Source organism: Malaclemys terrapin, chromosome 4 (assembly GCF_027887155.1).
Source record: "Malaclemys terrapin pileata isolate rMalTer1 chromosome 4, rMalTer1.hap1, whole genome shotgun sequence".
NCBI lineage: Eukaryota > Metazoa > Chordata > Testudines > Emydidae > Malaclemys > Malaclemys terrapin.
Genome location: NC_071508.1, coordinates 132,832,389 through 132,856,932, shown reverse-complemented (window position 1 = coordinate 132,856,932; position 24,544 = coordinate 132,832,389). Strand labels below are relative to the sequence as shown.

Here is a 24,544-nt window from a genome sequence, read left to right as displayed (position 1 = left end):
AAATTGAGGGCACAAAAGAGAGCATTGAGATGCCAAACTACTGGATTGTGCCAGCAAAATCAGGGTCTGGGATGCGGCCCCTTCAAAAATCCAGTTAAAATTTTCAAAAGCAGCAACTGACCTTGGAGGCCTCAGTTTTTGGGTGCTCATCTTAAGACCTAGACCAAACCCATTTCCTCCAACGCTGAGCCCTGCAAATTGGCTAGCACAGAGCCTTCAAATAAAACACAGTAAAACAATATGGGATCGGAAATAACTTCTGTGCACCATAAAGTTCAGCTGATTCTGCTGCTACCAACCCGGAAGCAAATTATATAAATATTCAGGGGCAAAAAACCTGAGCTTCATCCTGCTCACAGCACTTTACATTGAGAGAACCTCTGATATTAACCCCACATACCTGACATCTGGATAAGCCTGACATATTTCCTCAATATATTCCTTGATTTTGCATCTGTTCTTCTCGGAAATTATGTTTGCAATGTAATGAATGGCAGAATTAAGCCAATCCACATCAGAGCCCTAGAAATAAATTAGAAGAGGTGAAGTCTGTGATCTGTATTTTAATGAGAAATGTCAACATGTATGATTCACATTTACAGAGAAGTTAACCAACTTGCTTAAGATCATGGCATGAAGCCATGGCAGTCAGCCTCGAACCTTGTTCTTCTCCTGACTCCTAGTCTCTAACTTGTAAGCCATGCAGCCTCCCTGTGAGACTCTCTATAGAAACAATAACACATGGCAGTGGATGTTACACTGTAATATGATGTCTTGGGTGTATTGCAATGTTGCATAGAAAGGACCAACAGTGAGTCTGTGAAATGAAGGGGAACAGGGTCCAGAGGTTTTAGTTTTTCTGTGGCATTATCAACCGTTTTTAAGGCATTGTTAGTCTCAGTGGTTCACAAAGGGTTTTAAAAGCAAGCAGCTGCTTTCAGGCTCCTTCCTTGGAACTGGGAACAGTGGGGACGGAGCTCTTGTGTGCATGAAGGCTGCTTAGATCGTCCTACTGGAATTTCAGTAGGGGTCCAACTCTGCAGTCACGTGAGTAGGCCCAAGGGGACTGAGTGCATGAGTATGGCCCACTCATGTGAATAACAGTTTGAAGGTTCGTGCCTGGACTAAGTCGACCAGATAGAAGCGTGAAAAATTGGGACAGGGGGTGGAGTGGTATATAAGGTGCCTATATAAGAAAAAGCCCCAAATATTGGGACTGTCCCTATAAAATTGCAACATCTGGTCACCCTAGCCTGGACCCTGCATGATAATATGGTAGATATCAAATGCCAACCTCTCGGAAAGCTGATTTGTCTGCATTGCCCTGAGTGGCTATTTCCTCTACCTCGCTTGCCAAAGAAGCACTACTCTTGGCTCACTAATGATCAAAGCTGGGAGGTTTGAAAAGAACCTAAAGCAGTTCGGTGCCCAAATCCCTTGAATTTCAATAGCAGTTGGGCACCCACCTCCCTCAGGCTGGGATATTCAACAGCATTGAAGTGCTTTGAATGTTAGTATCAATGACTACAAAGGGTGCGGTCAGCAGTAACTCAAGCCTGAAATATCACCCATCACAAAGCCCCGGCTTCTGCCTCTCCAGGCCTTCTCTGGACGAGGACGGTTTTCCTAAAAATATCCCACCGTTGATCTCTCTGGTTTCTCTCCATCAGTTGTAGCAAAGGTGGGCGTAGTGCTAATGTAGACAAGCTTCAGGCAGCCCCTAGCATTTTAATCACTGCCATCTAAGCCTGTTGTGAGCAGGGTTCGGTGGGGCAGGGCCTGACCCATATTTTCATTTGAAGTCACTGGGAGCTTTTTGAAAAGTAGGTCTGTGGTCCTTAAGCTACTAGTGACTGCAGACGATTTGTCTACACCAGTTCTAGAACTGGTTGAGCTGAACCAGTGATTGCAACAATAGGGGATTTTAGGAAAACTATGCTAGTGTAGTCACAGCCCTATCGATCGGCTGCTTCTCATGTTGGGTTTCATGCCAGCCCACCTTTCATTTTCTGTAATGCAGCTAAAAAGGCCTTGATGCAGTAGGAGGTTTTACATACCAGCTCTTTGAAGTGCTTATGTATGACAGTAGCTTCTTCCTTCATCTTTTTGCCAACCTTTTCCCGCTTGGCTCTCTTCATTCTCTTTCTCGGTTTGATAGCCTGTGTGATGTACTCTCTCACCACGTACTTGTGAGCATCCCCTAGAAAATCCTGTTTATTTGTTTTAAAAGAAAATATGGAGGGCAATGAGGTGTGAGAGCAGAGGAGCCTTGGAACTCCTTGGCAATGTCAGAAGAGGTAGATGAGAATCCTGGGCTGAGCATCTCTGGGCTAATGAGCACACGTGAAAGGCCAGCCCAGGATTCTGTTCTGAATGCCACTTTTCGGAAGAGCACTCCGCGCAGTGCGTGGATGCTTCTGAGCAGGACACATGGCTCATGTTCCCTTCCATCCACCATCTGCCTAGACATGAAGTGAAGATAGTGAACAAAAAGAAGCCGTATAATTACTCACTGTCTCTATCCAAAATTGATCCATGATTATATGTTGGTGATTTGGTTCTTCAGTAACTAATGGGGACATGTGGGACTGTTTAATAATAGGTTTGGATGCTGCCTGCAGACTTTAAATTTAGAGCTATTGTTACCTATCCTTGTATTTCGCGAGTGTATAGATCTGTGCAGTGTATATGACAGTAGCATGTTAAAGTAACTACTGCAACCTTCTTCGTATGGCAGATATAGATGTAAAGCAACAACTATAATTCTACATTTAGGTGGCTAAGCCAGATAATTGCGTCAGGAGTAGTAGAGTATATCACTGTGATGCCTCCTTTGTATTTGTGAATCGAGCATTGAGTCGTTTTATGTTTCATGATCTGTTCTGGGTGACCACAGTTGCACACTGGAGAGTTTTTTTGTTTTCCATTTGTGCAACAAGTATACACATCTGCCATGGTTTGCATGGATGTGTTTTAGGGTTGCCCATGAGCTTCCTGAAAGATTGAAACCAGGGGGTCTCCTATATTGGATCGTTCACAAGGTACTTGTGACTTCTCGTGAACTTCATTCAGCTTTCCAAGCTTCATCAAAGTTGAAGTCACACTATTAAAGGTTAAGCACGTGGGTCCAAAAGGGCTCACACGCCTTCAAGTGGAGGTGGGGGATGTTGTTAAGGTCTTGGTGGATGTGGAGACATTTGCTTCCCTTGAGTCGCTGGACTTCCCAGAGGGTTGCAGCATTGCAGCGAACCAATGGAGGAACAATGTGCAACAGCACTGGCAGCCAGGGTGTTACAATTGAACAATAATACTAACCAATGCTTTTGGTTCCTCCTTGAGACCACTTCCCCTATTTCAGTTGTAGAAAGGAAGCACTAAAAGGTTATTTCCATGAAAAAGTAAGGGACTGTGACAGCGTACCCCATAAGGCTTTTTGGGGGGGGTGTTTATAAATGTATGTATGATATAACTGGAATATGTTTTGTGCTGCCTGTGCCATGTAACATATCTCCGTAAAGGTTATGGTCTACTATATCTATTCATCCTATTTGTACATATATATCATTTTCTACTTAAGATTAAGAATATGGGCTGTATGCTTGCTTGGTTTCTAAGTAAGCTTTGGGAGGCATTTGGTCAGCTTCTTTAGGAAGGAATTCACCAGGTTAAGTACCTGATCAGGAAACACTTGGGGAACAATGCATCTTGGAATGCTCCAATCCACATGAGAAGTTTTCCTGGAGACATGCAAGATGCCATGTGGACAATAGCGTCGGCGTGTAAAGACTGAGTTATGCAGGGGCATGTGACTTGCCCAGGTGACTCCAGAACTCCATCTTGGAGCTGGACTTTGCATAGGAGGGAGGAGGGGGGTCTCCACCCACAAGAGCCTATTTAAACCCATGGGAGACCCCTCCATTTGGTCTTCAGCTGGCTAAAGAAGGAGCCTCTCCACCCCTCCCAGGATACTTGAAGGAGACTGAAACAAAGGACAGTAACTACAGGGCGTGTGAGTGATTGCTGGACCCAGGCTAAAAGGAGATTAGCCTGTAAAAGGGAGTGCTCTGGAACTGGTGAGGAAATTATCTGTATTTAGTTTGATTAGACATAGATTTGTGCATTTTGTTTTATTTTGCTTGGTGACTTACTTTGTTCTGTCTGTTACTACTTTGAACCACTTAAATGATTAGGGGTCTGGAGCACATGACTTATGAGGAGAGGCTGAGGGAACTGGGATTGTTTAGTCTCCAGAAGAGAAGAATGAGGGGGGATTTGATAGCAGCCTTCAACTACCTGAAGGGGGGTTCCAAAGAGGATGGAGCTCGGCTGTTCTCAGTGGTGGCAGATGACAGAACAAGGAGCAATGGTCTCAAGTTGCAGTGGGGGAGGTCCAGGTTGGATATCAGGAAAAACTATTTCACTAGGAGGGTGGTGAAACACTGGAATGTGTTACCTAGGGAGGTGGTGGAGTCTCCTTCCTTAGAGGTTTTTAAGGCCCGGCTTGACAAAGCCCTGGCTGGGATGATTTAGCTGGGAATTGGTCCTGCTTTGAGCAGGGGGTTGGACTAGATGACCTCTTGAGGTCCCTTCCAACTCTGATATTCTATGATTCTATGATTCTATGAAATCCTACTGTCTGTATTTAATAAAATCACTTTTTATTTAGTAATTTACTCAGAGTATGTATTAATACCTGAGGGAGCAAACAACTGTGCATATCTCTCTATCAGTGTTATAGAGGGCGAACAATTTATGAGTTTGCCCTGCATAAGCCTTATGCAGGGTAAAACGGATTTATTTGGGTTTAGACCCCATTGGGAGTTGGGCATCTGAGTGCTAAAGACAAGCACACTACTGTGAGCTGTTTTCAGGTAAACTTGCAGCTTTGGGACAAGTGATTCAGACCCTGGGTCTGTGTTGGAGCCAGACAGGAGTGTCTGGCTCAGCAAGACAGGGTGCTGGAGTCCTGAGCTGGCAGGGAAAACAGGAGCAGGGGTAGTCTTTGCACATCGGGTGGCAGCTCCCAAGGGGGTTTCTGTGATCCAACCCGTCACAGTGAGTCGCTGGACTTCCCAGAGGGTTGCAGCATTGCAGCGACCCGATGGAGGAACAATGTGCAACAGCACTGGCAGCCAGGGTATTGCAATTGAACAGTAATACTAACCAATGCTTTTGGTTCCTCTTTGAGACCAATTCCCCTATTTCAGTTGTAGAAAGGAAGCACTAAAAGGTTATTTCCATGAAAAAGTAAGGGACATACCTTGCAAACTTTCATTTAAGCAATTGTTAGTTATATCAATAGCTGCACTGACGGGAAGGGAGTGACCTTTGCAGGGTCAGCCCCTAGTCTGGAAATAAGATCGCCACCTATACTGCTGTAACAACATGCCAATTGCAATGCATAGGAAAAGGATACATACCTTGTTAACAGGTTGCTCTAAATGTTTTAGGTGTTGGCAAAATTGTACAGTTGCTGACATTATTGAGTCCAATATTTCACTATTTAACCTCCATGCGTTGGTCAGAATTTTCTTAAAGAGTGGCTGGAAAAAGACCAATTCGCCAGCGTTATTATAGTAACATCTTCCAAACCCAAATTACTGAGCAAACTCTGTATTTTGGGCACTGTACACAGCATACAGGAAGACCCAGACTAACTCGTTCAGAAATATCTTAGGCACTAAAGGCCAGATAATTAAAGGGATTTAGGTACCAAACATGCAGATAGGTACTTAGTGTGATCTTCAAAAGCATCTAAGTGCCTAACTCCCATTGATTTCAACAAGTGCTAGGTGTGTAGGTGCTTTCGAAAATCTTACTAGGTGCCTAAGTACCTTTACCTTAGACTCTAAGTCACATTGAATTTCAGTGAGACTCAAGCCCCTGAGTGCCTTTTACTTTTGAAAACATTACTCATATGTTTCTAAGTCCCTTAGGAGCATTTGAGAATATTACCCACACCCAGTAACGTTGAGACCACTCCTGCTTTCACTGCACACTCAAAGCTCTTTCGGAATTCTGCTGGAATTTTAGGCACACAAGGAATGCAGGAGTGCGTCCGAAGTTAGACATGACCATGGTTCAGAGAAAGACAGTGTGCAGCTGGAGCAGGGCTAACTCTGAAGTGCAGCTATCCTGAGGGATCAGTGCTAGAGCAGTGGTAAACGTCATGGCGAGCAGGCTCTCACTTACAGTACATGCTTTGTTTGATTAAGGGGATTAAGTGCAGATGCTGTGTTTTTCCTGCATTTTGGTTTTGTGTAATCCCCTGACTCTATTTTTTTAGATAAATAAAACCCTTTTGCATCAGCTGGCAAATCTTATGGGTAAGGAGAGAAATTGAAATATTAATCATAGAAACCCGAAGTGGAATGTAAGAGCAACTCACTGAGCACTGTTGGAACACAGTGATACTTGTGGTCAGGCTGTTTTCTTGATATATTGTACAAGGTTCAGCTGGTGTCAGTCACCATCGCTCCCTTGCTTTCAGCTGAGCTACACAGATTTACACCAGCTGAGGATGTGACTCATCCATCAGAAGCAAACCTGTTGGAAGCTAGCTCTGAAACTAACCACCTCCAATCTCAACTCTTATCCAGAAATAAATCAAAATGCGCTAGGGCAAATCCCTCCTTTTAGGGAGGCCGTCCCCAGTGTCTGTGGATCTCATGCTGAATCCTCCTCTGCTTGTCACTCTGATCTGGGTGTGGTGGATCTGGCTGTGGGAAAAGTTCCCAGATATACACTCCACCTGTTCATGGTAGAGGTTAAACCTGTAGTGACCCAGCCTGCTCATTAACTCCTTCACATCACCACCCAGGGTACATCTCTGCTGAAATCCTTATCCATGCCCTGCTCCTCTCTTTGATCATTGCAGGTCTCTTCCCTGTGGTCTGCCCATGGCTCTCCAGACACTAGCATCTCCAGAATTATGCTGCCTACGTGCAGTCGTACCAAGAGAAGCTCCGTCATAGCTTAAATGCCTCCACTGGCTCCCAGTGGGTATTCAAGTTCAAGTTCAGTTGCCCTCCTTCTGATGATTCTCTTGCGATTTGCCCAAGCTCAGCTTTCTGTCTGCTTCTTTCTACATCTCTCTAAGCTCCTGACCATCTAACTCCTAACTGAGCCTTCCCGCAGTTGGTCCAAAAATCCCTTCCTCTGCATGCCCTGCCATCTGGAACAGTATTCCCATATCTCTCTGCCTCACCAACTCCATGCCTTTCCAATTCTATCTTTAAAACATACCGCCTTCTCCTTTGCTGGGGCTCTTGGCTCTGCCCCACCCCTGCCTATGTGTGACAGGCCTGAGACAAAGCTTATGGAAGCCAATGGAAAGACTCCCACTGACTCTAGTGAGCTTTGGATCATGCTGGAGCTGGGCTATGCCCAAATGCTTCCATTTGTTTGCCAGGATGTGTCTTTGCACCACTGTTTCCTGTTGTTTATTCTCTCTAACTTACAGAGTGAAACTCCTATCTGACAAACTATAGGTAATTCATCAATGTGGGGCACAAGTCCCAAACTTTCCTCTCATTTCCTTCACACAACTCTGCTCCCTCCTGCCCCTCAGATCCCTGTACTCTCCTTCCAGGTCCATGTTCAATCTATAAACCATCTGTGGTATATCACTGCACAATCCTCTTTCTGTTTTAGCCACATTATGCCTTCTTGGGGGAGATCGCCCAGAGCCAGTGTGCACATAGCATGCAGGCTGTAGAAATCCCTATCAAAGCATCTGAAAAAGCCCTGCTACAACAGAAATAACTTGTCATTTCAGCCTCTTATCCCAGATCTCCACTGTAGTGCTGACAGGAGGACTTTGCCCTTCCAGTGGTGAAAGATCTCTTCGGTTTTGCTATGACAACATACTTGAACAGAGCCCTGAGGCAGAATAAACTCATTTCATTGTCACTATGCTGTGATATGACTTTAGATAGAAGTTGGTAATAGATCAGGGGTCGGCAACCTTTGGCACGTGGCTCGCCAGGATAAGCACCCTGGCGGGCTGGGCCAGTTTATTTACCTGCTGACGCGGCAGGTTCGGCCGATCGCAGCCCCCACTGGCCGCGGTTCGCCGTCCCGGGCCAATGGGGGCGGCGGGAAGCCGGAGCCAGCAAATCCCTCACCCGCGCCGCTTCCCGCCACCCCCATTGGCCCAGGACAGCAAACCGCGGCCAGTGGGGGATGTGATCGGCCGAACCTGCTGCGTCAGCAGGTAAATAAACTGGCTTGGCCTGCCACGGTGCTTACCCTGGCGAGCTGCGTGCCAAACATTGCCGACCCCTGTAATAGATCATGATGGCAGACTTGTGAATAAATTAGGCTAAACAAAGCCCCTAGAAAGCTATTTTTTAATCAAACAGCCAAATTCATTTCTGGTGTAATCTCACTGCCTTCACTGGGGTTTCACCAGGAGTGAAATTCACCCAAGCTGTTTTAGGATATAGTATGCTAAGAAGCCCCCAAATATACTTATTTGTTTTGTGCCAGTGGCTTAACCAGTGCATCAGTGTTTGTAACAAAAAGCCTAAAACCCTAGAAACCTGACTTGGGGTTGGAGAGGTTTAGTACCAAAACTAGACATGCCACATTTTGAAATGACCATGATCTCCTATCCATGGAAAATGGGATGTGTATTGGGGAAATGGCAATAAATCCTGAACTACCAGGTTCAGCTCAAGTCCCACAAACATTCCAAACTCTTCTTACCTGCGTTTTTTGTTTAAATTTATCCAGAACATCCTTTCTGAAGCTCATTGTCACATCAGTCAGGACATTTTCCAGTTCTGTCGTGTCAGCGTTAAATGTTGTTTGTAAGCCTCTCCTAGAGAGAGAAGTAAAAGCAATGATTTAATGGTAATCGGCATCATGTGCTACTGCTCTGGACAAGTTAGCCAAAATAATCAGCTCAGATTTTTCAAAGGAATCTCATGCTTCCCCAACAAATTCCTTTCTTTCCACTTGTTAATGGTCACAAAGAATTGCAGAGATGCCAACCCCCTCTAATTTTTAGTAATCCTCCTGGTTTTTTACATATAATTATGAATTCAGGCATAAATCTACTACTTGTGCAAGCACACAGATAAAGTGTGTGTGTGTGTCACTGCCATTCAGGCCCGACGAACACAGCACATAAGGCCTTGGGGGTGTTTTTCTCCACCTCTCCTGTGGCACATACACGGATTGCGCACTGAGGGGCAATCACTGAGGTGATTTTGAATGGGATGCTGCTGAATTCCCCACCCAAGACACGGGAGCGGGGGTCGTGCTCTAACTGCCCGGTGAGGACCGTGCTGAGCTATGTGAACACACTCTAGGTCAGTGGTTCGCAACCTTTGCAGACTGCTTGGACCCCTTTCAGCAGTCTGATTTGTCTTGCCTACCCCAAGTTACACCTCACTTAAAGTGCTTGCTTACAAAATCAGACATAAGTGTCACAGCATACTCTTACTGAAAATGCTTACGGGCTCATTTTGTCTGTATGGAATTTTAGTTTGTACTGACTTCACTAGTGCATTTTATGTAGCCTGTTGTAAAACTAGGTAACTATCTAGATGAGTGGATGTACCTCCTGGAAGACCTCTATGTACCCCAGGTACATGTACTTCTGGTTGAGAACCCCTGCACAACACACACCACCTGTGGCCTGGGTGCTGCATTCACCACCCCAAACCTCATTGCCAGTCGCTGTGGCTTGCCTGCTCTCAGTCCCTCACTGCACAGCCTGCAGGGGAGGAGAAGCCGGAGGGACAAGAGGAGATGGGGCAGAAGAAGAAGAGAGAAAGGGAATGTGACAGAGGAGAAGGATCATCCCAGGAAGGAGGTCCAGGCCTGGAACTGGTCCAGGTAATGAAGAGCCCAAGGCAGCATAGGAGGGCAACTTTCCTCAGAGCTGATCCTCTCCTTCTCCCTGTTTGGCAGTGGGGATTGGTTGGGGCATTGCTCAGGCCCCACCCTGTTGGCCAGAGATAGGGAGTGGAGGGGCAAAAGGTCCTGATTTTTACTAGGGTAGGAGAGATGGAGGGAGAGAGAACCCGGATTCTGCAGGGTGAGGGAGGAGAGAGAAGTCCAAGCAACCTCCCTAATTTTTTTTCTGTAAACGTCCCTAAAAGTTTCCGAGCAAGATCACTATCTCTGCAACAGCATCACTACTAGGGGTGAGCCAGAGATGAACAGTTCTGATCTGGAGCTAGATATTGGCCACCTGCATTTCTGTAATCCAGGGAAGTTCAAATGCAGGGTTTTGATTCAGGTCCATTATGATTTATTTGCAGTAGAGCTCACTGACTGGTAAGTGCTTTCCAAGCATGTAAGGAGGACAGTCCCTATTCTAAGGAGTGTATAGTCTGAGACAAGTAAACAGCGGTCAGGGGAAGGGCAATAACAATAAGCAATTTATGGTAATACAAAGAATAAATTATGCAGAAGTCAATTTGATTCCCTATATGCAGCATCTCTTATCAATACGGAATTGAACAATGAAGTGTAAAAAGAGGTGTGCCTGTATGAAATTATGTGACTTTGTTTAAAACACATAAACTGTTAACTTTGGAATGTATTAACATGACCAGAATGGAATGAGTGACAAGTTCAAGGTGAAATGAAGTTTGGAAATTTTGGTGAAGTCCACAGCAGCTTAGATAGGACAGAGCCTCTTTATATTTCCCACATTACACAATAGCAATTGTGCAAAGCTCTCTTCAGCAAGTTGAAGCAGCAGCAATAAAATATTTGTGGCTAACCTTACAGCTGTGTTAGAAAGAATGCTTTTCATCTCAAGCCTTCTCTGCACACAGAGCTGTCCTAGTTCTGGTGCAAAGCCTGTGGGAACCCTCTTACTTAGGTTGAAACTGGGCTTAGTTTGTTGAGTTTAAGTTGATTAGGAACAGGGTAAAGCTAAACTAAACTAAGCCCCTCTGAAACTGAAGTTAAAGTGTCCACACAGGCGTTGGACCTTGTTTAACTAAACGGCTGCAAGTACCAGAGAGAGAAATGTGAGATGTAGAAACATATTTGTGGAAATGTGTATATATATATTTGGGGTGGGAAAAGGCTAGTGTAGACACAGGCTGGGTGGAATGGTCAGCCTCTCATTTTTGTTTCTGCTCTGTAGTATTAAGGGTTGACCAGCTCCGAGCTAAGCCAATGACAAAACCCCTACCGAGTGGTTTTTCAGTGTGAGCAGGACTGAGCCATTAGTCCCAAAGTTTCATATTTGGATGCATAAAGCTGGACACCTAAATCTAAATTTCAAAGCACCCAGACAAGTAGTCTGATACTTTACAGGTGCTGTGCACTTGCAGCTTCTCACCTCCAGGTGCTCAATGTCTTTAAAATCACGCCACTTAAGTGCCCAAATAGGCAACCTGACTTTAGCAATCCGGCACCCCAGTCCTGCAAACACCTGTGCACATGTTTAACTTGATGCATGAATACTCCTGCTGGCTCCAACTCCTCTATACAGGGGTGCTGGAACTAGAGGTGCTGCAGCACCCCCTGGCTTGAAGTGGTTTCCATCATATACAGGTTTTACAGTTTTGTTCAATGGCTCTCAGCACCTCCACTATACAAATTGTTCCAGCGCCACTGCATCTACATCAAGGTAAGCAGGTGCTTAAGTGCTTGCGGGATTGGGCCCAACTTTGGAAATGCTTCCCTTCACTTCACTGTCATATGAAATCCTTAGCATGGAATTCCTTAAGAGCTAGTATCACTTAGAAATAAGAACGAGGAGTACTTGTGGCACCTTAGCCCTGGTCTACACTACGAGTTTAGGTCGAATTTAGCAGCGTTAGGTCGATTTAACCCTGCACCTGTCCACACGACCAAGCCTGTTTTGTCGACTTAAAGGGCTCTTCAAATCAATTTCTGTACTCCTCCCCAGTGAGGGGATTAGCGCTAAAATTGACCTCGCTGGGTCAAATTTTGGGTAGTGTGGATGCAATTTGACGGTATTCGCCTCCGGGATCTATCCCAGAGTGCTCCATTGTGACTGCTCTGGACAGCACTCTCAACTCAGATGCACTGGGCAAGTAGACGGGAAAAGCCTTGGGAACTTTTGAATTTAATTTCCTGTTTGGCCAGCGTGGCGAGCTAGTCAGCACAGGTGACCATGCAGAGCTCATCAGCACAGGGGACCATAGAGTCCCAGAATCGCAAAAGAGCTCCAGCATGGATCGAACAGGAGGTACTGGATTTGATCGCTGTATGGGGAGAAGCATCCGTGCAGGCAGAACTCTGTTCCAAAAGACAAAATGCCAATATATTTGCCAAAATCTCCAAGGGCATGATGGACAGAGGCTACAACAGGGACACACAGCAGTGCCGTGTGAAAATTAAGGTGCTCAGGCAAGCCTACCAAAAAACAAAGGATGCAAACGGTCGCTCCGGGTCAGAGCCCCATACATGCCGGTTCTATGATGCGCTGCTTGCAATTCTAAGGGTGGCCCCTACCACTACCCCACCACTGTCCGTGCACACCTGCAAGGGGGGAGTCTCACGCAACAGGGATGATGAGGAGGAGGAGGTTGAGGATAGCGTACAGCAGGCAAGTGGAGAATCCCATCTCCCTGGCAGCCAGGAACTGTTCATCACCCTGGAGCCAATACCCTCCCAACCCTCCAAAGGTGGGCTCCCGGACCATGAAACCCGAGAAGTCACCTCTGGTGAGTGCACCTTTGTAAATATAATACAAGGCTTAAAAGCAAGCGTGTTTAATGATTAATTTACCACGCCAAGCCAGTAGCAAGTAGTCTGGAATCATTGCAGAACAAAACTTTGCAGCGAATGGGCCCGGGCTTTGGCTGTTTGCCTTTGGCTGAAAATAAATCATCCCGCTGTTACCCACGCGGTGGGGGGAGGCCCGTTCATGCTGAGCTGTTCGGGTTTGGCTGACAAGGATCTTCCCTGATACTAGCCACATGGTGGGGGAGGGGGTGAAGCGATCATCTGAGAGAATTGGGTGGTGGGGGGAGGGAGGGAGGTTTGGGTTGTGCTGCACATTCACCCTAAAAACCACAGCCCCTCCTTTTAAATGGCCAACCCAACGGGCTTTGCTTGGTATGGGAAAGGAGGGTGCTGCTGTTTGAAACCATTCCCACATGTTATGAAGGTTGAAGAAGCCGAAACCCTTTGCCTTACCATGGCTGCCTGCAAGCCAAATTCTGTTGCCCCGCCGAGAGTGTGTGATGTCTCACACCAAACTGGCAGGCACTCAACATAAAAGGCAAAATGCGACCTTGTACCAAAAGCACATGTGCTATGTAATGTGAATCGCTTGATTCAGTGTGAAATAGTCTTACATTTTAGAGAACAAAGGGATCTTTTTTTAAATACTACTCTCCCTTTCTTTCCTCCCACAACTGCAAATGTTTCTACGCCCCCACCCATCATCTCCATCCCAGAGGCTTGCGCAGATTAGAAGGCGAAAAAAACGCACACGCGACGAGATGCTCTCAGAGCTCATGCAGTCCTCCCACACTGAAAGAGCTCAGCAGAATGTGTAGAGGCAAACAATGGCAGAGTCCAGGAAAATGTTAAATGAATGCAATGAGAGGAGGGAGGAGCACGCTGAGAGGAGGCAGGATGCAATGCTGAGGCTAATGGGGAAGCAAACTGACATGTTCAGGCATCTGGTGGAGCTGCAGAAAAGGCAACAGGAGCACAGACCACCACTGCAGCCCCTGTATAACCACCTGCCCTCCTCCCCAAGTTCCATATCTTCCTCACCCAGCTGCCCAAGAAAGCAGGGGGTGGGGGGAGGCTATGGGCACCCAGCCACTCCACCCCAGAGGATTGCCCAAGCAACAGAAGGCTGGCATTCAATAAATTTTTTGAACTGTAGTATGGCCTTGTCCTTCCCTCCTCCCCTCATCCATCACCCCACCCGGTGCTTCCCTCTTCACCCACCCCTCCCGGGCTACCCCTATTTGTGTGGTGAATTAATAAAGAATGCATGATTTGAAAACAATAATAACTGTATTGCCTCTGAAACCAGTGATCGAAGGGGGGAGGTAGGTTGGCTTACAGGGAAGTAGAGTCAACCAAGGGGGTGGGTTTTGATCAAGGAGAAACAAAGAGAACTGTCACACCGTAGCCTGGCCAGTCATGAAACGGGTTTTCAAAGCTTCTCTGATTTGCAGGGCGCCTGGCTGTGCGTAATCGGCCACCAGAAGATTTGCCTCAACCTCCCACCCCACCATAAACGTCTCCCCCTTACTCTCACACAGATATTGTGGAGCACACAGCAAGCAGCAATAACAATGGGAATATTGGTTTTGATGAGGTCTAACCTAGTCAGTAAACTGCGCCAGTGAGCTTTTAAACGTCTAAATGCACATTCGACCACCATTCTGCACTTGTTCAGCCTATAGTTGAACTGCTCCTTACTACTGTCCAGGGTGCCTGTGTATGGCTTCATGAGCCATGACATTAAGGGGTAGGCTGGGTTCCCAAGGATAACTATTGGCATTTCAACATCCCCAACAGTAATTTTCTGGTCTGGGAAGTAAGTTCCTTCCTGCAACTGTTCAAACAGACCAAAGTTCCTGAAGATGCAAGCGTCATGCACCTTTCCCGGCCATCCCATGTTGATGTTGGTGAAACATCCCTTGTGATTCACCAGTGCTTGCAGCACCATTGAAAAGTACCCTGTGCGGTTTATGTATTGGCTCGCTTCTCAACTGTGAGGGCTGCTCTCATAGAATCATAGAATATCAGAGTTGGAAGGGACCTCAAGAGGTCATCTAGTCCTAGTCCAACCCCCTGCTCAAAGCAGGACCAATTCCCAGCTAAATCATCCCAGCCAGGGCTTTGTCAAGCCAGGCCTTAAAAACCTCCAAGGAAGGAGACTCCACCACCTCCCTAGGTAACGCATTCCAGTGTTTCACCACCCTCCTAGTGAAATAGTTTTTCCTGATATCCAACCTGGACCTCCCCCACTGCAACCTGAGACCATTGCTCCTTGTTCTGTCATCTGCCACCACTGAGAACAGCCGAGCTCCATCCTCTTTGGAACCCCCCTTCAGGTAGTTGAAGGCTGCTATCAAATCCCCCCTCATTCTTCTCTTCTGGAGACTAAACAATCCCAGTTCCCTCAGCCTCTCCTCATAAGTCATGTGCTCCAGACCCCTAATCATTTTTGTTGCCCTCCGCTGGACTCTTTCCAATTTTTCCACATCCTTCTTGTAGTGTGGGGCCCAAAACTGGACACAGTATTCCAGATGAGGCCTCACCAATGTCGAATAAAGGGGAACGATCACGTTCCTCGATCTGCTGGCAATGCCCCTGCTTATACAGCCCAAAATACCGTTAGCCTTCTTGGCAACAAGAGCACACTGTTGACTCATATCCAGCTTCTCATCCACTGTGACCCCTAGGTCCTTTTCTGCAGAACTGCTACCTAGCCATTCGGTCCCTAGTCTGTAGCAGTGCATGGGATTCTTCCATCCTAAGCGCAGGACTCTGCACTTGTCCTTGTTGAACCTCATCATGTTTTTTTCGGCCCAATCCTCTAATTTGTCTAGGTCCCTCTGTATCCGATCCCTACCCTCTAATGTATCTACCACGCCTCCTAGTTTAGTGTCATCTGCAAACTTGCTGAGAGTGCAGTCCACACCATCCTCCAGATCATTAATAAAGATATTAAACAAAACCGGCCCCAGGACCGACCCTTGGGGCACTCCGCTTGAAACCGGCTGCCAACTAGACATGGAGCCATTGATCACTACCCGTTGAGCCCGACGATCTAGCCAGCTTTCTATCCACCTTACAGTCCATTCATCCAGCCCATACTTCTTTAACTTGGCGGCAAGAATACTGTGGGAGACCGTATCAAAAGCTTTGCCAAAGTCAAGGAATAACACATCCACTGCTTTCCCCTCATCCACAGAGCCAGTTATCTCATCATAGAAGGCAATTAGGTTAGTCAGGCACGACTTCCCCTTCGTGAATCCATGCTGACTGTTCCTGATCACTTTTCTCTCCTCTAAATGTTTCATAATTGATTCCTTGAGGACGTGCTCCATGATTTTTCCAGGGACTGAGGTGAGGCTGACTGGCCTGTAGTTCCCCGGATCCTCCTCCTTCCCTTTTTTAAAGATGGGCACTACATTAGCCTTTTTCCAGTCATCTGGGACCTCCCCCGATCGCCATGAGTTTTCAAAAATAATGGCTAATGGCTCTGCAATCTCACCCGCCAACTCCTTTAGCACCCTCGGATGCAGCGCATCCGGCCCCATGGACTTGTGCACGTCCAGTTTTTCTAAATAGTCCCAAACCACTTCTTTCTCCACAGAGGGTTGGTCACCTTCTCCCCATGCTGTACTGCCCAGTGCAGCAATCTGGGAGCTGACCTTGTGCGTGAAGACAGAGGCAAAAAAATCATTGAGTACATTAGCTTTTTCCACATCCTCGGTCACTAGGTTGCCTCCCTCATTCAGTAAGGGGCCCACACTTTCCTTGATTTTCTTCTTGTTGCTAACATACCTGAAGAAACCCTTCTTGTTACTCTTAACATCTCTTGCTAACTGCAACTCCAAGTGTGATTTGGCCTTCCTGATTTCACTCCTGCACGCCTGAGCAATATTTTTATACTCCTCCCTGGTCATTTGTCCAATTTTCCACTTCTTGTAAGCTTCTTTTTTGCGTTTAAGATCAGCAAGGATTTCACTGTTTAGCCAAGCTGGTCGCCTGCCATATTTACTATTCTTTCTACACATCGGGATGGTTTGTTCCTGCAACCTCAATAAGGATTCTTTAAAATACAGCCAGCTCTCCTCATCTTGGTATTCCTGCGCTTCAGGGCAGGGGAAAGCAAGTCACAAAGTTCCATGAAAGTGACCTTACACATGAGAGAGTTTCACAGCCACTGGGAATCATCCCAGATCTGCAACTCTATGCGGTCCCACCAGTCTGTGCTTGTTTCCCGGGCCCAGAATTGGCATTCCATGGCATGAACCTGCCCCATTACCACCATGATGTCCAAATTGCTAGGGCCTGTGCTTTGAGAGAAGTCTATCCATGTCCTCATCGCTATCGTGATCGCGCTGTCATCGGCTCCTCGCCTGCTGTTGCAGGTTCTGCACATACTGCAGGATAATGCATGAGGTGTTTACAATGCTCACAACAGCAGTGGTGAGCTGAGCGGGCTCCATGCTTGCCGTGGTATGGCATCTGAAGGAGAGCAGGAAAGCAGAGCTGCAGCAGAATCGGTGGATGACGACTGATGCCACGAGAACGGATAGTTATACCGAACAATGAGAGGACCCACGAGGTGGATTCATGGCACTGGGAGAACAGAGTTGCAGTAGAAGTGGTGGAGGATGACGGTTAGCACCGCGCACATTTCCCGAGGAGGAACACACGTACCCGGGAGCCTATGACAGACAACGTGGAGAAATTCTCTACCGAGGCAATAGCAGCAGAGCAGAAGCGGTGTATGATGATGGTTTGCAGACCTACAGCACTGTCTGCTGCCAGCAGCACCCAGGACACAACAGCGGCGGTGTCGGTGAGCTGAGCGGGCTGCACACTTGCCGTGGTATGGCGTCTGCACGGAAAAAAGGCACGAAACGATTGCCTGACACTGCTTTCACGGAGGGAGGGGCGACTGACCACATGTACCCAAAACCACCAGCGACAATGTTTTTGCCCCATCAGGCATTGGGAGCTTAACCCAGAATTCCAATGGGCAGCGGAGACTGTGGGATAGCTACCCACAGTGCACCGCTCTGTAAGCTGATGCTAGCCATGTTAGTGAGGACGCACTCCGCCAACTTAATGCGCTTAGTGTAGACATACGCAATTGACTGTATAAAATCAATTTCTAAAAATCAACTTCTATAAAATTGACCTAATTTCGTAGTGCAGACATACCCTTAGAGACTAACAGATTTATTTAAGCATAAGCTTTCGTGGGCTAAAACCCACTTCATCGGATGCATGCAGTGGAAAATACAGTAGGAAGATATATCTTGTGTGTGTGTGTGTGTGTGTGTGTGTGTGTGTGTGTGTGTGTATACACACACACACAGAACATGAAAAAATGGGTGTTGCCATATCAACTATAACAAGAATAATCAGTTAAGGTGGGCTATTGTCAGCAGGAGAAAAAAAACGTTTGTAGTGATCATCAGGATGGCCCATTTCCAACAATTGACAAGAAGGTGTGAGTAACAGTAGGGGGAATAGTTCTACCTTATGTAATGACCCATCCACTCCCAGTCTTTATTCAAGCCTAATTTAATGGTGTCTAGTTTGCAAATTAATTCCAATTCATCAGTTTCTCGTTAGAGTCTTTCTGAAGTTTTTTTGTTGTACTATTGCCACTTTTAGGTCTGTAATCGAGTGGCCAGGGAGATTGAAGTGTTTTCCGACTGTTTTTTTAATGTTATAATTCTTGACGGCTGATTTGTGTCCATTTATTCTTTTGTGTAGAGACTGTCGGGTTTGGCCAATGTACGTGGCAGAGGGGCATTGCTGGCACATGATGGCATATATAACATTGATAGATGTGCAGGTGAACGAGCCCCTGATAGTGTGGCTGATGTGATTAGGTCCTATGATGGTGTCCCCTGAATAGATATGTGGACAGAGTTGGCAATGGGCTTTGTTGCAAGGATAGGTTTCTGGGTTAGTGTTTTTGTTGTGCAGTGTGTGGTTGCTGGTGAGTATTTGCTTCAGGTTGAGGGACTGTCTGTAAGCAAGGACTGGCCTGTATCCCAAGATCTGTGAGAGTGAGGGATCGTCCTTCAGGATAGGTTGTAGATCCTTGATGATGCGCTGGAGAGGTTTTAGTTGGGGGCTGAAGGTGATGGCTAGTGGCGTTCTGTTACTTTCTTTGTTGGGCCTGTCCTGAGGTAGGTGACTTCTGGGTACTCTTCTGGCTCTGTCAATCTGTTTCTTCACTTCAGCAGGTGGGTACTGTAGTTGTAAGAACACTTGATAGAGATTTTGTAGGTGTTTGTCTCTGCCTGAGGGGTTGGAGCAAATGTGGTTGTATCTTAGAGCTTGGCTGTAGACAATGGATTGCGTGGTGTGGTCTGGATGAAAGCTGGAGGCATGTAGGTAAGTATAGCGGTCAGTAGGTTTCCGGTATAGGGTGGTGTTTATGTGACCATTGCTTATTAGCACAGTAGTGTCCAGGAAGTGGATCTCTTGTGTGGACTGGTCCAGGCTGAGGTTGATGGTGGGATGGAAATTGTTGAAATCATGGTGGAATTCCTCAAGGGCTTCTTTTCCATGGGTCCAGATGATGAAGATGTCAGCAGTGTAGCGCAAGTAGAGTAGGGGCGTTAGGGGATGAGAGCTGAGGAAGCGTTGTTCTAAGTCAGCCATAAAAATGTTGGCATACTGTGGGGCCATGCGGGTACCCATAGCAGTGCCGCTGACTTGAAGGTATACATTGTCCCCAAATGTGAAATAGTTGTGGGTGAGGACAAAATCACAAAGTTCAGCCACCAGGTTTGCCGTGACATTATCGGGGATGCTGTTCCTGACGGCTTGTAATCCATCTTTGTGTGGAATGTTGGTATAGAGGGCTTCTACATCCATAATGGCCAGGATGGTGTTTTCTGGAAGATCACCAATGGATTGTAGTTTCCTCAGGAAGTCAGTGGTGTCTCGAAGATAGCTAGGAGTGCTAGTAGTGTAGGGCCTGAGGAGAGAGTCTACAGAGCCAGACAATCCTGCTGTCAGGGTGTCAATGCCTGAGATGATGGGGCGTCCAGGATTTCCAGGTTTATGGATCTTGGGTAGCAGATAGAATACCCCCGGTCGAGGTTCTAGGGTGTGTCTGTGCAGATTTGTTCTTGTGCTTTTTCAGGGAGTTTCTTGAGCAAATGATGTAGTTTCTTTTGGTAATCCTCGGTGGGATCAGAGGGTAATACAGACTAACATGGCTACCACTTAGAAATAAGAGTATGGACAGAGCTGATTTTGTAAAAAAACATAGCTACTGCTTTAAAGACCATGGCATACGAGTAATTACTGGAGAGACCATGCCATCTAGAGGCTTTCTGATGTTAGTGCTTAATGTGGATTCTAACAAAAAATGCACTGGGGAGAATGGAAGCTGCTACAACTTAAAACTAGAGCTGTCAAGCGATTAAAAAAATTAAGTGTGATTAATCGCGCTGTTAAACAACAATAGAATACCATTTATTTTCAATATTTTTAGATGTTTACTACATTTTCAAATACACCTCTACCCTGATATAACGTGACCCGATACAACACGAATTCGGATATAACGCGGTAAAGCAGCGCTCCAGGGGGGGCGGGGCTGTGCACTCTGGTGGATCAAAGCAAGTTCAATATAATGTGGTTTCACCTATAATGCGGTAAGATTTTTTTGGCTCCTGAGGACAGCGTTATATTGGGGTAGAGGTGTATATTAATTTCAATTACAACACAGAATACAAAGTGTGCAGTGCTCACTTTATATTTTTTTATTACAAATATTTTCACTTTAAAAAACAAAAAAAAATTATTTTTCAATTCACCTCATACAAGTACTGTAGTGCAATCTCTTTATCGTGAAAGTTGAACTTACAAATGTAGACTTGTGTACCAAAAAAAACTGTATTCAAAAACAAAACGGTGTAAAACTTTAGAGCCTGCAAGTCCACTCAGTCCTACTTCTTGGTCAGCCAATCACTCAGACAAACAAGGTTGGTTACAATTTTCAGCAGATAACGCTGCCTGCTTCTTTTTCACAATGTCACCTGAATGTGAGAACAGGCATTCGCATGGCACTGGTGTTGGTGTTGCAAGGTATTTATGTGCCAGATTGCTAAACATCCATATGCCCCTTCCATGCTTCGGCCACCATTCCAGAGGACATGCTTCCATGCTGATGTTGCTCATTAAAAAATAATGTGTCAATTAAATTTGTGACTGTACTCCTTGGAGGGGAGAATTGTATGTCTCCTGCTGTTTTACCCACATTCTGCACATATTTCATGTTATAGCAGTCTCGGATGATGACCCAGCACATGTTTGTTTTAAGAACACTTTCACAGTAGATTTGACAAAATGCAAAGAAGGTACTGAGGTGAGATTTCTAAAAATAGCTACAGCACTCAACCCAAGGTTTAAGAATCTGAAGTGCCTTCCAAAATCTGAGAGGGGCGAGATATGAAGCATGCTTTCAGACGTCTTAAAAGAGCAACACTCTGATGCGGAAACTACAGAACCCAAACCACCAAAAAAGAAAATCAACCTTCTGTTGGTGGCATCTGACTCATGATGATGAAAAATGAACATGCGTCAGTCTGCACTGCTTTGGATTGTTATCAAGCAGAACCCATCATCAGCATGGAAGCATGGCCTCTGGAATGGTGGCTGAAACATGGAAGGGGCATACGAATGTTTAGCATATCTGACACGTAAATACCTTGCACCGCCAGCTACAAAAGTGCCACACGAATGCCTGTTCTCACTTCCAGGTGACATTGTAAATAAGAAGCGGGCAGCACTATCTCCCATCAATGTTAACAAATTTGTTTGTCTTAGCGATTGGCAGAATAAGAAGTAGGACTGAGTGGACTTGTAGGTTCTAAAGTTTTACATTGTTTTGTTTATGAGTGCAGTTATGTAACCAAAAAAATGTGTATTGTAAGTTACACTTTCACGGTAAAGAGATTGCACTTCAGTACTTGTATGAGGTGAATTGAAAAATACTATTTCTTTTATCGTTTTTACACTGCATATATTTGTAATAAAAATAATAATATAAAGTGAGCACTGTGCACTTTGTATTCTGTATTGTAACTGAAATCAATATTGAAAATGTAGAAAAACATCCAAAAATATTTAATAAATTTCAATTGGTATTCTATTGTTATAAGTGTGATTAATCGTGATTAATTTGTTTTGAGTTAATCGCATGAATTAACTGAGATTAATTGACAGCCCTATTTAAAACCAGATTCTGGGGGCCTATTCTGACCTCACTCACTCACTACGGAGTGTGACTCGATTGATGCTATTAGTTACTCCTGATTTCCAATGGTGGGAGTGAGCTCAGCATTGATATGTGATACATCTCCCATCATCCTTAGGGATGTGGAATTTGAGTTCTCTGAGCACCCGGGTAAATAATAAACACCGTGATATACCTGAAAGGGTTGTGTTTTCAAAGGACCCCAGATATGGGTATTTGCAAAAGTTGGCTGCACAAATCCGGTAGGATGAAATTCACCCCTGCCTCACAGGGCCAGTGCAAAACCTCTTATGCATTGTGTGGGGTGGGTGGGTGTGTGTGGCCAGGCCATGCAGGAGAATCTTTGTACCATCTATGTGCTCGCAACTGACCTAGAAGCAGGGTGTGGGAAAGGCTGTAGATCCCCTGGTCCCAGTGCCTCATGGAAGCAGTAGCTGTTATTCCCGCCCAGACTGGCATAGTGAGGCAGCCCTGGTGTGAGGCAGCCCTGGTCCTGAGCTGGGGGGTGGATTTCACCTCTGATGACCTCTATCCACTTAGAGCCTGAACCCTCTGGCTTTCTGCCTGTGGGGTGAATTTCAGCCAAACTGCAACATGCTGATTTGGCAGTTAGACACGTGCTAATAGGCACATGCACTAATCAGGGGTTATTAGCTCCTTTGTAAAGTGCTTTGAGATCTGCTGATATACAGCCCTATATAAAAGCTAGGCATTATTATTGATCTGAAAACCTGACTCTAAAGCTACCTTTGACATACGCAAATCCCTAAAAATCACCACAGCCAGCAATTACGTTGAGAGTTTCTTTGCAGGCTAAATGTTTTCTATGGAGTTGTTCTAAGGCCAAAGGAAGCAATCATCAGATTATGCTGCTGTTTACATGCGCTTTTAACTTGTTTTTTAAACCATGACCATGTGTCTTTGAAATCTGCAAATGGGCTGGAATCTAAACCCCTCTTCTGAACACCAAACATTTCTGTTACTCCATCCCTATTTCCCAGACAAACTGAGCTTTTATCTGTGTCCCTGACTCTGAGCTAAATTTTACCCTGGGAAATAAGCACTGCTATGCAAATCAGGAGTAACTCATCCAAATCCATCCCTGGCATAACGCCATTGTTGCCCTGCAGTTACTCCGAGGATGATTCTGGCCCGTTGACTCTGGTGGGACATAATTTCTTCCTTGTTTCTTTGCTAAACCATAAGATCCAACAGACATCTTCCCCCCTCCCCCCCCGCCTCCAAAATCATAAAGGTGTTATAAGGGAAATGCAGACTTACATCAGATCACGGAAGCTGTTAACGTAGGCTACTAAATACGGCACAAACAACAAATCCTCTCTCTCTTTGTACCACTCCACAAATGCCTCCCTGAATCTGCAACAGAAATTTCAGAAGACGTCATTGCTGCTGGTTGTCAATAAAACAGGGTCGAGTTCTTAATGAATTCTTTAACTAATAGAGCTGCAGTGACCTTGCTGCATGTAATGGGGATAAAGAGACAAATTCACTGCTTGCCCATGCCGTTCTCAAAGTACTTGCATTTTTTATCTGTGCGTTATGTGCGTTAGAGGAAGATATACCATAGATAATAATTGTTTGGCTTTGTGCTTGCTTGAATCTGAAATCAGCAAAGCTCAGGATGGATTCCAGAAATGTTTCCCCATAAAAGGCTATAGGTGAAAATTCTGATCTTTAGTTATGGGTGATTAAATGTGTCATTGATAAGTGGGCTTGTAAATCACTCCTGTAATTTCTGTAGCTTTTGGACCAGTGTAATGTATACCTACTTTAGCCCAAAGGAAAGTGCTTTAGCTTAAGGCTCATTTTACAACAGAAACCAAATATGAGCAAGGCAAAACACCTACACTTACACCACACTGACAAAATATGGGGGAATCGGGTCTATATTTCCTATATAATGCACCTTTAAGGACACTGGTGTGTACAGAGACAAGCAGCCACTTTGCACTGAGGTCCATACAGACTTTGGGAGGAGACACACAATGCACACTCTCATGGAGACTTTACTTTTGTTCTTTCTTGTTTTATTGCTCTGTTAGTTTTAGATTAACTTATTCAGACTGACAACTTCAATTTGCATATGCTGCCTAAGAAAACACATAAATTGGGCAGCATATTCCAGTGAGTTATTCAGTCAGGTGCTTATCTTCCCTTGTGTGGGACTCACATTGGGACTCCATTTATAGAAGGAAGTTTAAAAAAAATAAAAGGGAAAGGAACATCTTTAGTTCAATCACTTTTAATGGTGAAACCAAAATATTGTTCTTATTAAAAAAAATCTCAGACAAACTGCTGGTGTGAACTCCCCAGGATTTCCCTATGGTAACTGGGAGATTAGAGATGAGACTTGAGGGATAATTATTGTCTTTAACATTTTAAATACCTGTCATGCATCACAAAATGCTACAATTTCACATATTAGAACAGAAATTTGCAGTCTTCCACACTTGATTTTGTAAAATACTTAATAGCAAACTACCATTTGGCTCATTCGTGAGGTGCTAAATTTCACCAGTTAATGCACAATTATTTTTAGTCTCTGTTTGAGTTGGTTCATGCTGAAAGGTCCTTCTGTTT

General features: G+C 45.4%; 1 protein-coding gene across 1 annotated transcript in view; it reads right to left on the bottom strand.

Moving 5' to 3' along the window:
- Positions 1-24,544, bottom strand: part of EXOC3L4 (exocyst complex component 3 like 4) — a 47,287-nt gene that overhangs the window by 3,575 nt on the left and 19,168 nt on the right. The window contains exons 8-12 of the mRNA XM_054026545.1: positions 23,225-23,320; positions 8,710-8,824; positions 5,421-5,543; positions 2,058-2,210; positions 401-522 (exon numbers count right to left, since the gene is read on the bottom strand). Of these exons, the coding sequence (XP_053882520.1) occupies positions 401-522; positions 2,058-2,210; positions 5,421-5,543; positions 8,710-8,824; positions 23,225-23,320 (609 nt within the window). The remainder of the gene's footprint in view (positions 1-400; positions 523-2,057; positions 2,211-5,420; positions 5,544-8,709; positions 8,825-23,224; positions 23,321-24,544) is intronic.